The sequence below is a fragment of the Papio anubis genome, chromosome X (genome assembly GCF_008728515.1).
Source record: "Papio anubis isolate 15944 chromosome X, Panubis1.0, whole genome shotgun sequence".
Classification (NCBI taxonomy): Eukaryota; Metazoa; Chordata; class Mammalia; order Primates; family Cercopithecidae; genus Papio; species Papio anubis.
In genome coordinates, this window is record NC_044996.1 from 21,273,510 (window position 1) to 21,290,847 (window position 17,338).

General features: G+C 44.8%; 2 protein-coding genes across 3 annotated transcripts in view; one reads left to right on the plus strand and one right to left on the minus strand.

Annotated features, from left to right (window-relative positions):
* GPC4 (glypican 4) overlaps positions 1-17,338 on the plus strand; it is a 124,207-nt gene that overhangs the window by 26,508 nt on the left and 80,361 nt on the right. The window lies entirely within an intron of this gene.
* Positions 3,687-6,602, minus strand: LOC110742130 (dipeptidyl peptidase 3-like). Its single transcript, XM_031661013.1, is given in 3 exon segments — positions 3,687-5,143; positions 5,301-5,663; positions 5,666-6,602. Coding segments are annotated over 3 exon segments (2,211 nt in total). The 5' UTR covers positions 6,483-6,602; the 3' UTR covers positions 3,687-4,112.

Genomic DNA, 17,338 nt, shown 5'->3' on the forward strand with positions numbered 1-17,338 from the left:
AGCTGGGACTGTCTTCTCGTCTCACCCGCAGGCCTTTATACACATGTTCTTCCTTTAGCCTAAATTTTGCCCTCCCAGGCCGGGCGCGGTGGCTCACGCCTGTAATCCCAGCACTTTGGGAGGCCGAGGCGGGCGGATCACAAGGTCAGGAGATCGAGACCATGGTGAAACCCCGTCTCTACTAAAAATAGAAAAAATTAGCCAGGCGCAGTGGCGGGCGCCTGTAGTCCCAGCTACTCGGGAGGCTGAGGCAGGAGAATGGCGTGAACCTGGGAGGCGGAGCTTGCAGTGAGCCGAGATTGCGCCACTGCACTCCAGCCTGGGCGACAGAGCAAGACTCCGTCTCAAAAAAAAAAAAATAAATAAATAAATTTTGCCCTCCCTACTTCTGCTGATTAACAATCCTTCTCATATCTTGTAGATCTTTACATCTGTTTTCTCAGATGCCCATCTGGAAATTGCTTTTGCCCCATAGGACTTTGCCATGAATGAATGAATGGACATTAGAATGATGAATTGTTCATTCATTTATTCTGTAAGCATTTATCAAATATCTTCTGTGTGCCCAGCTAAGTGTCAGTTACTAGGGATATAAGAGAAAGACAGATGCAGTTCCAGTTCTCAAGGCAATATCCTACCTTATATTAAAATTGGCGGCTGGGTGTGGTGGTTCATGCCTATAATCCCAGCAGTTTGGGAGGCTGAGGTGGTTGGATCACTTGAATTCAGGAGTTCGAGACCAGCCTGGGCAACATGGTGAAACCCTGTCTCTACTAAAAATACAAAAACATTCTACTAAGAATACAAAAGAATTAGCTGGGTATGGTGGCACACGCCTGTAGTCCCAGGTATTCAGGAGGCTGAGGTGGGAGGATGGCTTCAGCCCAGGAGGTGGAGGTTGCAGTGAGCTCAGATTGTGCCACACCACTTAAATGGGGGGGACACACCGGGCCCCTGTCAAAAAAAAAAAAAAAAAAAAAAAAAAAGGCTATAGGTAGCTGTGCTGGTGCTGAGGCAGAAGGATCACTTGAGCCCAGGAGTTTGGGGTCAAAGTGTGCTAGGATCATGCCTTTGAATAGCCACTGCACTCCAGCCTGAGCAACATAGTGAGAGTCCATCTCTTAAAAAGAGTTGGCTGCCCAGGCGCGGTGGCTCACGCCTGTAATCCCAGCACTTTGGGAGGCCAAGGCGGGTGGATCACAAAGTCAGGAGATCGAGACCATCCTGGCTAACACGGTGAAAACCTCGTCTCTACTAAAAATAGAAAAAATTAGCCAGGTGTAATGGCAGGCACCTGTGTGAACCCCGGGAGGCGGAGCTTGCAGTGAGCCGAGATTGGACCACTGCACTCCACCCTGGTAACAGAGCAAGACTCCGTCTCCAAAAAAAAGAGTTGGCTGTTGGTTTTGTTACTTCTACAGGGATGTAAGCTCCTTGAAGTCATCAGGTATTATGTCTTGCTCAGCTTTATAATCCCCTATCATGCCTTACATATAGTACAGGGGCTCAATAAGTGTTATTAGCTCAACTTGGAAAATGCCCAGTTTCTTTTCTGTTAAGAAAAGTCATACATTTCCAGAAGCCTGTTCCAAGGCATCATCTTTGGTATAGCACTTTGATATAACAACAGTGGGTATGTTAGGCTTTGAAGCACATTTTTCCCTCAACATCAAGTGACTAAAAACACAGAAGGTTAAGACCGGTCACTGGCAGGTACGTAAAGGGCCTTTTCACTGTGAAGCTTTTAAAGTAAGGACTTCGCCCATTTGTGGTCCCAGGTAAGTATATCTTCCAGTCTGCCACCTACCTGATGGCCAGCATTGCTAAAGTCCCCTTAGCAACAAATCTGTGTATCTATTGAAAAGATTTGATGTCTTCTATGGCATGGAAGAACCTTGCAGAAGACTTGTCCCATAAGGCTTTTAGACCACACAAAGTTGTGGGAAAAACAGTTCCTGAGCCATCTAGTTTTGAGCTTAAGTCTTAACTTGAAAATAATACAGCTAGGTATGATTTACACTGAGCTGGATGGATACTTAATGTTAGAAACTGAAGAACCTACTGGGGAACTCAATTCGATCATTTGAGCCCAATTGGTGCTGCACTAGAGTTAGGAAAATAAAAAGCTATGACCTCACAAGTCCAGTGTACCATGTGATTAATAATCAACAAACATTTCAAAGTATGATTATGAAATGAAATCCAGCTCTCATTTACAGGAAACACTGCCTCTATTACAAATGATAGATTTATTAGGTTTATCTGGCTTTGCCTATCCTTTAAGTCCTATATAATTATTCCTAAACCTTTCAGGAAAGAATTTGAGAATAATACCTTAAACTCATAAGCTATAATTCACTAACAAGGTTGAAATGAAATCTCATTTAGTCTTCTGTGCACTTTTCCTTCTTTTTTTCTCCTTCTTTCCTTTTTTCTTCTTTTCTTTTATTTTCTCTCTCTCTCCTTTTCTTCCTTTTTCTGTCATTCCTTTTCTTTGGTGAAATGCTTCCAGTTCTCTACTGTTTACATTCTGGCAGACAACTATAAATAAGAAGGAATTAATATTCCTGCAAAATGTTTTGGGACATTATTCGCAGCATATAATTGAAACCCACTGTTTTCTTTCATGCAGCATTACTACAATAACAGGAAATACTGGGAGACCAAAGTAGAGCGTCTCAGCCCACCCCAAGGATAACTGCAGGCCTTTGTCCATAAAGCTACTTTGCTCTTGTGAGCTGAGGCTGATATGCTATAGCCAAGTAAGATTTAGTGGATATATGTGAAAATGGGATCCTGTCAGGGTACATCGAATCCTGTGTCAGCACAGATTGAAACAGCCAGCTCGCTAGTGGTATAGATATTCCTTTTTTTATGTAGTGAAGATTCCAACTTCTTCTGACACCAACATGTCAGGTCGCATGAAACTCCCTGATTAAACACTCAGAGGGAGGGACTAGGGGCTTCTGGCTGCCTCCCCTTTCAAGTATTAAGACAGAACCTTCCCTCTAATGGCCATGAGAATTAGCTTGGTGTGGAAAAGCGTTGGGTGGATTAGCACGTGGGGTATTTTTTTCAAAATCTAATTCTACATAAAATTGGCTCTAGTCTCAAAACCAAAAACTAGACAGACTAGAAACTGGGGGTGGGGTAGTAGTCTTTGTACTCAGAGAATAGATACTTTTACTTCAAGTATGTCAGAGTGAATTAGGACTATTAATGCTCTAACAAAACTGCTAGTTATTGAGATAGTCCTTAAAACAAGGGAGGCGAGGGGGCATCTGAATAGACAGATCTCTGACTTAATAGCCATGTCTCAGGTTGTTCTTTAGTCTCTGAGAATATGCACCTGCCTCACATTTCCATTAATGTCATTAGGAGCTGCATATTGTATATAATACAGGATCATCAGGGTCTTTATTGCTGTTCTTTGAAACCGAATAAAATCATATCCCTTTCATTCTATCTGAAACATTTTGTATTAAAATTAAGATCCCTTAGGCTTTGCCCAGTTACTTTTCAGATAAAGTTTCCTGATAATGTGCCTAGAGCAATTTTAATTTAAACAAGCAAATATGTATTCTTTGTTTAAACATTTTCCTATTCCATTTGTGTCCCTGGTAGAATCATCTGAAAGAACTGCTTGGAATTTTTTTTTTTTTTTTTTTTTTTTGAGACAGAGTTTCTTTTTTTTTTTTTTTTTTTTTGTGGTTGTCTCTAATATTTATTTGTCTGGTTATAAAATTAATATGTGAGGAGCACTGGATTAGGTGAGAACATTTTGAACCCTAGCTGTTACGTGCCACCTGTGGAATCTAGACCAGTGACTTCTCAGAACTGCCATTTCCTCATCTGGTAGACAGGATGGTGAGCCCTGTCTTGCTCACTCCAGGTATGGCAGTGCAGATGAAATGAGATCACAGAGGGGAAGCACTTGGCAAGCTGGAAAGTGCTGACAAATGGAAGGGGTTAGTGTCACCACCCTCAGCTGAGGTAGTACCAAGGTCCAAGATCCTGCCCCTCCCCCTCCCCTAGCCCCTAAAACACACACGAATGGAGGGCCACTTGCAGCCTTGGTTTCTTGGAGTTAGGGGAGAGGCCACACATCTTCCTCAAGCCTGGCCAGATGGGGCCTCACTGGGGCCCTTCCAGAATCGGGCATCAGCTGTGGCCAGTTGTGTGAGGATCTCCTCCAACTCGGGTCCATCCTCTGGGAAACGCTCGGAGAAGGATCGGATGAGGCCAGCAGCCGAGGCCTCATATTCCAGAAGCTGCACGTCTGAGTCTTCAAGGCGAGTGTTGGGCTGAACGATGAGCTTCCGAGATTCCTTACGCAGCAGCACCGTGTCCCTGAGGGTGAGGAAGCACTCCGGGGGCGCATCAGTGACTGCCGCATACCCCTCGTACAGGGCCCGCCCTCCGGCCACATCCCCTGTGGACTTCAGCACCTGAAGTCTCCGCAGGAGGCGCTCTAGAGCAGGCTTGCCCACAGACCGGATCTTGCTGTGGTCGAGGCGGACCCAGGCATCTGGGCGCCCATCAGAGCCTGTGGTGGGAGTGATGGTAACGAGTCCCTCGCCAGCCTCCAGCAAGACTCTCAGGATCACAAACCGGGCCTGCATATGGGCCTGTCGCCAGTTGGAGGCCTCAGGTGTGTAGAACTCCAGAGCTAGCAGCCCGGCCCGAACCATGTTGAGCCAGTTCACGTAGATCACGTCCTCCGCATCAGCCCCCTCAAAGCCAAAGATCTCCAGCACTTCCGGGTGGAGACAGAGGTAGAGGCCCACACTCTCAGCCCGGCACTCTTCGTAGCTGGAGGCGATGGTGCTGAACTTGCTGTCCCAGGTCTCCCCGCTCCGATACCAGCTCTGAATCTGCTCGCCCGTCTCTGGGTTGATCACTGTCTCCTGGTCAAAGTTGAATGCTCCTTTTTCATCCTGTACGAAGAGCTTGCCGCTGCCATGGCCCAGCAGCTCGTGCAGGCCCACCTGCACATCGAAGGAGGGCCCCTTCCAGAGGATGTACAGATCCTTGTCATCCTCCTCCAGAAAGGTGAGCTTCTCCCGCTGCGTGGCGTAGGCCACAGCCAGCACATTCCCCAGTGACACGTTCTTAAAGCCTTCCGTCTGCCTCAGGTCATCGTCTGGAGAAGGCAGAGAAGGACCAGGAAGAAGAGGCAAGGGTCAAAGGTCACAGACAAGAGGCACAGGGCAGTTTGTGGAGAGTGTGTGTGTGGAGAGGGAGGGGCGACTCTAAAAGGAGGCTTCTGGGGCTCGGGGGCTGGGCCTGCTGACACTTACAGTTGGGGATGTTGATGCCAGCAGGGATGCCGGAGCCAGCAAAGGTGAGAACATCCAGGGAGGTGAAGTCGGGGTTGAGGAACTTGTCCTTCTCAAAGGCTGGGGGCCAGGGCAGCTCCTTCAGCAGCTGCTCTGCGCTCGCCACTAGCTGCTCAAACTTGGCACTCATGGCCTTGTTCACCACAGCTACGAAACCTTCAAATTCTCCTCGGGAACCAAAGGGGTCACGGTAGCTCTCGATGAACCCGATGTAACTCTCCACGATGGGGCCTTTGTCCTGGATCCAGAAGCGGGAGCCCCTCTTGTGGGCCTCGATGGAGCCCTGGGTGAAGCTCTCTATATACTGGGCCAGCATCTGCCCCGGTGGCTGTTGGCTGCATACACCTTGGCTTTCTCCAGCTGCTCCACCACCTTCTGGAGGATGGGCGCATAGTCCCCTCGGGTCACCTGGAAAGGGCTTCCCCGGAATTCATAGCTCTTCAGCTTGGAAGTCATCTCAGAGTCCAGGGAAGGCTCTGAGCCAAGCACAGAAGCCAGCCGCACCTCGTAGTGGGGCTTCCCTTCTCCATCGACCTCTTTGAAGAGCCGGGTGTTATAGGCACTGAGGTTCTGTGAGTCCAGAAAGTCCTGGGCCAATTTGGCATCTTCCATGGTACAATTCCCAGAGAAATAGGTGGTGATTCCCTCCTTCCCCAGTCCGAGGTGTCGAAGCCTTGGCTCCAGAGAGTACATAAGCTCCCCACAGGTCTGCCAGAGGCCCCTGACTTCTTCGGGGTGCTGCTGAGCAGCCTCACTCCCTAGGATCACCTGTTCCAGCTTTTCCTTGGGCAAGTTGGGAACAAACTTGGTGTCACCAAAGGACTTGTAGTTGCCCATGTTGGAGTAAACACCCGCGGCATAGACCAGGAACGCCTGATACTCCTCCTCGGTAAGGCCCTCAGCCAGGGCATGTTGGCGCAGCTGGTCGGGGTCCTGCGCGCGGAAGAGGCGGCTGAGCAGAGCATAGATGTAAGGGGCCTCGGGGGAGGTCTGAAGCAGCACAGCCAGGCCTCCATACCAGGCAGCACGGGACAGGTGGTGGGCATAGAGGCGCTCTGTGGGTGACAGCAGGCGGAAGGCCTCACGGCAGTCCAGGCTAGACACGCCGATGTCATTGGGCAGGATGTACTGGGTGTCCGCCATGGGCCCTGCAGCAGCTGCTCCGTTCCCAAACTCACTTGAGACAGAGTCTCTTTCTATCACCCAGGCTGGACTGCAGTGGTACAATCATAGCCCACTGCAACCTCGACTTCCTTGGCTCAAGCGATCCTCCCACCTCAGCCTCCCAAAGTGCTGAGATTACAGGCATGAGCCACTGTGCTGGGCCAGAGGGTTTTTTTTTTTTTAATTTTGTTTTTATTTTTTATTTATTTTATTTATTTTTATTTTTTGAGTTAAAGTGGACTCCAGTGCTTACTGTTAAAGCTATTTAAGAGCCCCCTCCTCCCTAGGCCCCCACATAGGAAAGTTGCTGCACAGAAAACAAATATCAGCAAAGCCTCAATCTCAGTCCTGTCCCCCTGTCTAGCTGGTATTTTGGGAATGTCCTTTCATTTTAGCATTAGCCTAATAATATGTACACATGTATAATACACCCACAAATCAAACGTTAGTTTTGGCTGCCACACTGTTGGGGTGGTGATGTGGGAAAGGAATAAAAGCTTAGCAATTAGGTGACTTGCATTTTAGCTAGTATTGGAATGCCTGTTCTGGGTTAAGCTTGGGGCCAGGAACTTTAAGTGTTTGATTTGGATGAATCTGTTAACTTCACAAGCATCTCAGAGCGGAGTATTTTTATCTTCATTTTTCTGATCAGAAATTGAACCATAGTTTCTGTAACTGTAAAATAGGATAATGCCTTCAAGGGTTACGGTGCAGACAAAATAAAATGATAATATATGTGAAGATGCTTTAAGCACCATATGTATGTGAAGCATTGCCATTATTATGACAGTTACTTCTATTCTGATGATAAATACTTTCAAGTAAAAATCAAAAACAAATTAGCCAGACCTTTTGACTGTTCCCGATGTTTAACAACTGAATTCTTCGGTGTTTCTTACATTTCTTCTAAGACCATGTAGATTATGAACACTTACATGCTCTTTTCCCCATCTCCCCCAATCTGACAACCCATAAAAATTGCCTTGAAGAGTATATGACTTGCAAATATCACTGCAAGTCACCCTGTTTGCAACCCCAAGCAATACTGAGTCCTTGAGCTGAATGCTCTACTACAAGTCAGAAAGAATGCTTTCCTGTGAGATAGAGGCTGTGTTGTACTTAAATATACTTACTTTATTCACTCATAGCTGGAAAGGTGCAGGACAGTGATAACGAGGTAATCCTAGACTCTTGGGGACATCAGTTAGTTACCTGTATTAAGATGCATTTTAATATTTTTGTACAAACAGATGTGAGTTGATTATAAGTCCTGATTTAGGGTTCTCTAGCTCTGACCTGAGGCCTGTGGGAGTTTCAGAGGGATTCTGCAGAGATCCTAAAACGGCAGTGCTTTCCCGCTGTGTTAGAGACTATACAGAGAGAGTGTTTAAGCGGAGTCCAGCTTGATAGCTAGCACAGATACTCTTTCTGTTGTGTTGGGAGCCAGCAGTAGGTCAGAAAAGGGAACACTGGCTAGTAAGAGATTTACAGGAGGGATAAGGGAAGGGTTTGCCTGAGATCTGACTTCTGTGCTGGTAGCTTCTCAGCACTCCTTTTTACTCTTGAGGTCTTTGATGACACCCTTGGGAAATGATGCCCGACCTGGGACGTTTCAGGGTTCCTGCTTGTACCTGTCGCGCTATAGCCCGGGGCCTGAGCCTTCTGGAGCCTTCCAGAAATGCTTCACAGAAATGCTCCACATGTACCAGGACAATGCTCAGCATCTGCTTTTGGCTTGGGCTCTCACTCCTACTCAGGTAATTGTGCATCCTTACGTAACCTTTCAAACTGAAGACTGAGACATTTATAGCAACCCTAAAGTTCCTCTCATCTCCTCTTTCCTCTTTCAAAGTTTGAACTTTGAGATTCTCAGGGGGAAAAAACTGTTTTTTGTTTGTTTGTTTGTTTGTTTGTTTAAAGAAATGACTTTAATTCACTGCAGGTTTTAACAACAGGGTATGGCCACTCTCTTGTTTTCATCTGAAGGAAATGGCTTTGTTTGACAGAGATCCTTAAAACTTATTAACTTTTGAAAAATCAATAGCACTATTCCTTCCAGGAAAAAAGAAAAAGAAGAAGGCTGTATGGCTCCTTTTAACAAAGGAGTTAAAATTGTCAGAATTTGTTAGGCCTTTTACATTTTCATCTTGCGCATGGCCATTTGCTCTGGGTAGTGGGGATTGTCTAGTTCATTTGGACACATTAAAGTGCATGTCTCTGTGCATTTCCAGTTCCCTGAAGAAAATTCTCGCGTTGTATTGTTACAGTAGTACAGAGAGTTCTAATGTACCTTCTACCCCAACACATGCAAAGCCTCCCCCATGATCAACATTCCCCACCACAATGGTGCATTTCTTACAGTCAGTGAACCTACATTGACACATCACCATCACCCAAAGTCTGTAAGTTTATGGTAGGGTTCACTCGTGGTTGAGACAGTCTTACTTTGCCACTTAGGCTGAAGTGCAGTGGTGTGATCTCAGCTCACTGCAACCTTCGCCTCCCAGGCTCAAGTGATCCTTCTGCCTTAGCCTCCTGAGTAGCTGGAATTACAGGCATGCACCACAACACCTGACTAGTTTTTAAAATATTTTTAGTAGAGACAGGGTTTCACCATGTTGCCCAGGCTGTTCTCAATCTCCTAGCCTCAAGAGATCCGCCTGCCTCCACCTCCCAAAGTGCTGGAATTCCAGGTGTGAGCCCCTGCGTCCAGGCAACAGTAGGGTTCACTCTTGATGTTGTATATTCTATGGGCTTGGACAAATGTATCATGACATGTATCCATCATTATTGTATCAGACAGGGTAGTTTCACTGCTCTAAAATTCCTCTGTGCCCCACCTATTCATCCCTTCCTTCCATCAACTCTTGGCACCACTTGTCTTTCTGACTGTCTCCATAGTTATGTCCTTTCCAGAATGTCATATAGTTGGAATCTATATGACATTCCATATGTCATATAGTTGGAAACAGTATGTAGCCTTTTCAGATTGACTTCTTTCACTTAGTAATATGCATTTAAGGTTTCTTTGTGTTTTCTTGGCTTGATAGTTCATTTCATTTCAGCACCAAATAATATTCTATTGTCTGGATGAGCCATAGATTCACCTACTGAAGGGTATCTTAGTTGCTTCCAAGTTTTGGCAAATTTTGGCAATTAGGAATAAGCTGCTATAAACATCTGTGTGCAAGGTTTTGTGTGAATATGTTTTCAACTCATTTGAATAAATACCAAGGAGAGCAGTTGCTAGATCATATGATAACAGTGTATTTAGTTTTGTAAGAAACTGCCAAACTGCCTTCCAAAGTGGCTGTACCATGTTACATTCCCACCAACAATGAGAGTTTCTGTTGTGCTATATCCTTGCCAGCATTTGGAGTTGTGAGATACCATTACATGCCTCACTGTTGTTTTCATTTGCAATTCCCTAATGACATATGATGTTGAACATATTTTCACATGTTTATTTACCATGTATATATCTTCAGTGAGGAGTTTGCTGAGACCTTTTGCCTATTTTGTAATCAAGTTGTTTTCTTATGTTCTTAATACCTTTTCATCCTATGACAAGTGTTAATTTGGTTAGCTGGACATTGTGGTTTTGATTACATATTCCATTTAGGTATGTAGGACTTAAGTCAGATTATGCCTGGTATATGTTCCCTTGGGCTTGCTGAAGGATTCACTTTTAATAACATGATTCTGGTGAAAGGGCATGTAAAAAGTGAGAGTGATCAACTAAATGTGCCATTTAACCCACTGAATGTACAAACCTTGCAGGAAAGTATAGTCAGTTCACTATAACACAACATACTCATTTCTAAAAATCACCATGCTGTGCCACATTGTGTGGCAGGACAACAATAAGCGTTATGGGAAAATTGGGGTTAGGGTACAACACTAACAGACTTCTCCACTGCCACATTAAAAAAGTAAAAAGGAACCGAAGAAACTCAGGAGCAGTTTCACACATGCTAAATGGTTAAGAAATACAGAAATATTGCCATAAATATGGCATGTGACCTTGAAGAACGTCTGAAGTTTGCCTGTGGATGGGGAAGTCAGAAAGGTTCCAGCTTGTGTGAATCATTATGAAGTGGTGGATGGAGAGTTATCTGAACTCTGATGGAAAGCTGTAGCACTAACTGTGGAGGTAGAGGTGGCTCCTACCACTGGACTGAGGGAGCTGGTGGATGTTTGATGTATGTGTTTTGTGTATTTCTACATGGCTGGGTACAGCTGGTTGCGGTTTTCTGCATTCACCTCCTATTTCTGGAAGACAGGCTCACGCATAAGGAAACGTGAAATTTTCATTATGCTCAACTCGTTCCTTAATATACCAATTGCATTGAAACAAATTCACATTTTCAAAATAAATATGATAGCATAATAGACTGTAACTAATATCCTTTGTTGCATTCTTGAGCATATGTTCCTTTCATCCTCATAGTAGCTGCTCACATATGATCTCCTTTGTATGTGCTGCCCAGAAGTGTTGGTGTCTGGGGCCCACTGACCCTGGTTCTTTTATCACCTGTCCCTTTCTTCTACCATGTGCCTCTTGTGCTGCTTAGGAGGGCCAGTTAGTATGCAAAGAGTAGACTTCTGGTTCTATATTGAGGGAGGAGTGCTGGGCTGGTAAGAGCTATTGCTTGCTAAAAATTGCTGGTGTGGATGAGGCATCCACCAGGGCTGAGCCCTAGAAGGCTTATCTGGAGCTTGTCTAGCTAGGGCTCACTGCATATTTGAGCCCTCAAATGGACTGTCTTCATAAAGTAATTAAAAGCATATTGGAAGTACATCTTTCTAATCTCTAGCAGGACTGTATTCAGTTGTGTCTACATCTGTTTTGTGTGCAATTTGTCCCTCATGGATTATGGAAACCATCTCTTGCTGGGGAAGCTTTCAGTCATGTTAAAGACTCATTTACCAAGTGAAAACAACACCTTAGAAAGGAATTTCTTTTCTTTTTCTCTTTTTTTTTTTTTTTTTTTTTTTTGAGACCAAGTCTCACTGTGTCGCCCAGGCTGGAGTGCAGTGGCGTGATCTCGGCTCACTGCAAGCTCCGCCTCCTGGGTTCACACCATTCTTGTGCCTCAGCCTCCTGAATAGCTGGGACTACAGGCACCCGCCACCACGCCCGGCTAATTTTTTTTTGTATTTTTAGTAGAGACGGGGTTTCATTGTGTTAGCCAGGATGGTCTTGATCTCCTGATCTCGTGATCCGGCCGCCTTGGCCTCCCAAAGTGCTGGGATTACAGGCGTGAGATACTGCGCCTGGCCAGGAATTTATTTTCAAAAATGGACATCCACATTGCATATAAATGTATATAGATAAGTGTTTCAACAACAACAACAACAAAATGCTTCCCTTCTGTTCCAGGAAATAAATACCTTATATTCAGTTTGGCGGGAGGGATTCTTCTCAAACTAAAACCGTTCTTCTCTATCATTTCCTGTAATCCCCTCACTAAAGATGCTTTGGATTCAGAGGGGTTGTATTATTCTTGGGAAGTTTTGGGGTTTTCCAAAGATTGGCTGAGATAGATCCTTAGCCTTACAACTTCTTGCCATCCAGGAACTGCATCACTTTTTTGGGGGAGTGGGGCGGGGGCAGACAGAGTCTTTTTTTTTTTTTTTTTTTTTTTTTGAGACGGAGTCTCGCTCTGTCGCCCAGGCTGGAGTGCAGTGGCCGGATCTCAGCTCACTGCAAGCTCCGCCTCCTGGGTTCACGCCATTCTCCCGCCTCAGCCTCCCAAGTAGCTGGGACCACAGGCGCCCGCCACCTCGCCTGGCTAATTTTTTGTATTTTTTAGTAGAGACGGGGTTTCACCGTGTTAGCCAGCATGGTCTCGATCTCCTGACCTCGTGATCCGCCCGTCTCGGCCTCCCAAAGTGCTGGGATTACAGGCTTGAGCCACCGCGCCCGGCCGGCAGACAGAGTCTTGATCTGTCGCCTAGGCTGGAGTGCAGTGGTGCGATCTCGGCTCACCTGCAACCTCCACCTCCTGGGTTCAAGTGATTCTCCCACCTCAGCCTCCCAAGTAGCTGGGATTACAGGCACCCACCACCACGCCTGGCTAATATTTGTACCTTTAGTAGAGATGGAGTTTTGCCATCTTGGTCAGGCTGGTCTTGAACTCCTGGCCTCAAGTGATCCTCCCACCTTGGCCTCCCAAAGTGCTGGGATTACAGGCATGAGCCACCACACTCGGCCTGCATCACATGTATAGGACTCCACTGCTTGATTAGGAATGGGATCTTGGAGTTAGGATCTGGCACTTTTGAAGTTTTTGTAAGGAAAATTCAGGACTCCTCAGTCTCCAGGTCAACGAAGTCCAGTTTTCATGTTATTCTGTTATTATTTGCTATTTAGGATTGCTGTAGTCTACAGAGATGTAACTGTTTGAGGTGGAAAATAGGACATATGATATTTTTGTCTAGAGAGCGAGGGCAGTGGTTTTTATTCTTGGCTGACCAATTGTTTCTCTTTCTTAAGCACTTTCTATGTGCCAGCATTGTGATTTTTATGGGTTATCTCCTTTAATGCTCACAAAACCGTGTAAAATGACCCCTCCCCCACTTTGCATATAAGGGAACTAAGACTTCTCTAAGTCACTTGCACAGGATCAGTCAGCATGGATTTGAACCTAGATCTTTCATTTTTAAACGATTTCATTTTTTTCACTGAAGCAAAACTCACGTCAAATAAAATTCACCATTTCAACCAACTTAAAGTATCAGTGGCATTTAGTATATAAATAGCGTCATCCAACCATTAAGACTATCTAGTTCTAGAACATTTTCGCGACTTCAAAAGTAAAATTCTGTACCCATTAAGACACCACTTCTTGTTCACCCTCCCACCAGCCCCTGGCAACCACTAATCTGCTTTCAGTTTCTCTAGATTTGCTCATTCTAGACATTTCATATAAATGGAATCATACAATATATGACTTTTGTGTCTAGTTTCTTTCACTTAACGTAATCTACTGGCACTTTATTCCCTTCATGGTGGCTGAAGAATATTGCACTGTATGGACATACCACAATTTCATCATCCATTCATCAGTTGATGGGTGCTTAGGTTGCTTCTGCCTTTTGGCTATGGTGAATAGTGCTGCTGTGAACATTTGTATACGGCTTTGTATGTGAACACCTGTTTTCAGTTTTCTTAGATTGGAATTATTGGGCCATATGGTAATTCTGTGTTTTACCTCTTGAGGAAATGCCAAAGCATTTTCCACGGTGGCAACTACAGTTTACATTCCCACCAGCAGTGTATGAAGTGAACCCATGTCTTTCGGATCCAGAGTCTGTGCTCATTTTCTTAGGCCATGTCATCTCCTAATTACTCCTCAAGGGCCCCAGCAATTGCCTGCCAAGCCACACCTCCAGCCAACACAGAAGCATGCTGCAGGGTGTCTCATGTTGTGAGGGGATGGTGTTGGTAATAGGGCTTTTTGGCTTGGTGAAAGAACATGTGTCAGAGATTTGTCAATGGACAACCTCCTCTTCCTCTGTGTCAGGTAGTAGTTAAGAGTATGGGCTCTGGAACCACATTTAGTATGATTCCAGTTCTTTGAAATGTCCAGCATAAGGAAATCCATAGACAGTAGGATCAGTGGCTGTCTAAAATTTAGGGAGTGATAGTTAAGGTATGGGATTTCTTTTTGGTATGATAAAAATGTTCTATTAATGCTTGTAGTGATGGCTGAAGAGGTGGTTCAACTTTGTGAATACACTAAAAACCATTGCATGGGCTGGGCATGATGGCTCATGCCTGTAATCCCAGCATTTTGGGAGGCCAAGGTGGGCAGATCAACTGAGCCCAGGAGTTTGAGACCAGCCTGGGCAATATGACAAAACCCTGTCTCTACAAAAATTAGCTGGGTGTGGTGGTGCACACCTGTAGTCCCAGCTACTCTGGAAGCTGAGGTGGGAGGATCGCTTGAACCCGGGAGGTTAAAGCTGCAGAGAGCCATGGTCACACCACTGCACTCCAGCCAGGGTGACAGAGCGAAAGCCTGTCTCAACAGCACAAAAAAAAAAAAAAAAAAAAAAAAAAAAAAGGATGGTATACTTTAAACAGATGAATTGTATGGTATGTGAATTATATCTCATGAAAGAATTATTTAAAGTGTAGTCTCTAGAGCCTCACTGCCACTTATTAGCTCTGAACTTGGACAAGTTCCTTAGTGACTCTGTTCCAGGATTCATATGTTTAAAGGGGGGGAGGGTAAGATAACAGTTCTGTACCTACCTCATTGAGTTGTGAAGATCAAAGGAGCTCATATAGATGATATAGTGCTTGGCATGGTGCCTGACACATAACAAATGCTCAATGCATATTGGTAACTATTAATATAAGCATCATAAAATATTTTTTTTGAAGTTCCAACTGATGGATGGTGTTCATGATAGGGCAGCAAAGACTGGAAACACATAGCATTCCTCTTAAAATTTAAATTCTTTGTTCAACCCTGCTGCCAAGGGAAATGAGCACTACAGGACAATGTAATGGGACAATAATTTGGATAGTACTGGGAGATGAGGTCATATGGGAGTGGGTGTTGGGTACACTTAAGGGCTGAAAAAAGAACTGGTGCTGATGCATGTGAGGAAATTGTATTAAAAAGGCTGCTCTGCCCTCACTGACAACAGATGTTGGGAGGTCTTAGGCTCTGGGCTCCAGGGCCTCTGACCCCCTTGAAATTCTCTCCAGATTCTTTGGAGGTCATGATCCCACAGTTGGCGGAGCCCTGGTGTAGATTTGCTTTCTTGGATATGTTTTCTTCTCTCTTTCCCTAATGACTCCCATCCTGAGGGTCTCGAGGAACTAGAGGTAGGTGCTTATGCTAGTAAAGAAACTAGCAGCTTTTCAAGGGAAATGGAGGAAAAAACTGGGACAGTATGGAAGGCAGGAGTCTGACCCATGGATCTAGGAGTGCAAAAAGAAGAACAAAACACCAAGCTGTTCTGCTTGTCCAGTTGCTCTGAGGTTGAAGGCCTTCCAGAGAAGTGTCCTCACTGTTGTCTGTGTCCATGTTTGCAGGCCACAGACATTGACTATCTGCCTGGTGTCTCCTTGTCAATGTCCCATGTAGGGGAGAGACAAAAGCAAAGACAGCCAGCCTTCCCAGTTCCTTCAGGAGACAGAACCCGAAAACCGACATATGAAGGCATGGAAGAACACTTCCAGAGAACCAGCTCACAAGACCCCGTGTGTATAGTGCCAAGGCAATATGGGTCACAGTTACAGCGTGCTTTACTGCCATTTTTATTGCTTCCTTTCAATAAACCACTGCAGTGCATGAACTGGTTCTGTTTTACAGCTGGGAAAACTGAGCTACCAACACGTTAAGTCACTTGACATTGAGAGAACCCTCAACATGAATGTCTTATATCTGCAAGGATATTTGTGTTAGATTCCATCATGGAGGTAGGAATGCTTATGTCAGCCAAAGATGCATGTGCACAAATGCACATGCAAGCACACATATGCATGCACACATGCCAGGGGATAATCGTGCCAGATATGGGGACTTAATTGCTGGAAGCGAGTGTAAAATGCCATTGGTGAGGGCTGGGGGACAGAGAGAGCAGCCCTGTGGCCCTGGGTGGCAGGGGAGAGCCTTCGGTGGGTTGTGTGCTTCCCTCCCCAACATACGCAGTGCCCTTCTCAGCCTGCTGTCTGTCCATCAGCTGCATGGCTGCTGGCCTGAGCACATGGGCTTTTCTTGGCTTTGAGCCAGTGGCGAGCTGGGAGCCTGTGACTTTGAGACTTGGCCCTTTTCAGTTTTCTTTGTTCAGAAAAAAGTTTCATCCTGGCTCTCTTCAGTGGCTGCCGAGGATTAGGAGAACCCTGGGGAGACTTGGCTATAGGACAGCTCTCAAAGCTATGCTGGGAAATTTGAAGAGGGCCCATTTCTCTCTGTCTTATTTCAAGTTACATTCTTCTCTCCCTTCCTAAACGAGTTTTCACTGTTGCAAACCCTACTGCATAATCCCCTAGTGTACTTTTGTGATTCTGCTTCTATGGAGGGGATTAGACCAGTATCAGGACCAATAAAATATTTTAAGGACTGTTGAAATGGACAATATGAAGTAAGGTTCAAATCTGGATACTCATTTTAAATAGTTATACAAGTTAGAGCCACCACATGCTTTCCTGGGTTAGCATTTCTCATTCTTAAAAAAAGAAAAAGTATGCTTTTCAGTGGCTGGAAAGAAAAAGAAAGGAGGGGGCTTGGCTCCTCTGAACAGAGCATGAGAGTTGAATTTCTAAATGGCCAGAGACTATGGTATTCCCAAGTACAAGTGGTTTGTTTTCAAAAATGTGTAACTACTTGCAGTTTTGCTTGTTTAATATTGTTAAGAAATGGAAATTGCCTCAGTTGTAAAGTGGTTTTTCTATTAAGGATTCTTTTTTTGGTTTTGATGGTTTTTACCTTTTAAAAATAGTATTTGTTCCATTATTATGAACATTGTTTTTGCAAATCTGATTGTATTACAATAGATAGGGAGATGTTTGCATTTTTCATAAACTACCCATTAGTGTAAATGTACAAAAAATGCCTTTATACATCTTTTTACCATGTTTACTGTGGTACTTGGGGAGGACTTAACTCTGAACTGCTTCCATTAGTGTTGTTTCCCTGAGGACGCATTAACAAATCAAAAAGCTATAGACTACTACATATACACATACCAGGGGTGCGTAGTTCAGTTTCTGTAATCCCACAGTATACAAATGTTGGCAGAATTTCAATGATTGTATTAATCCTGTGAGATACTTTGTCATGCATGATAGATGATATTTACAAATTGAGGTC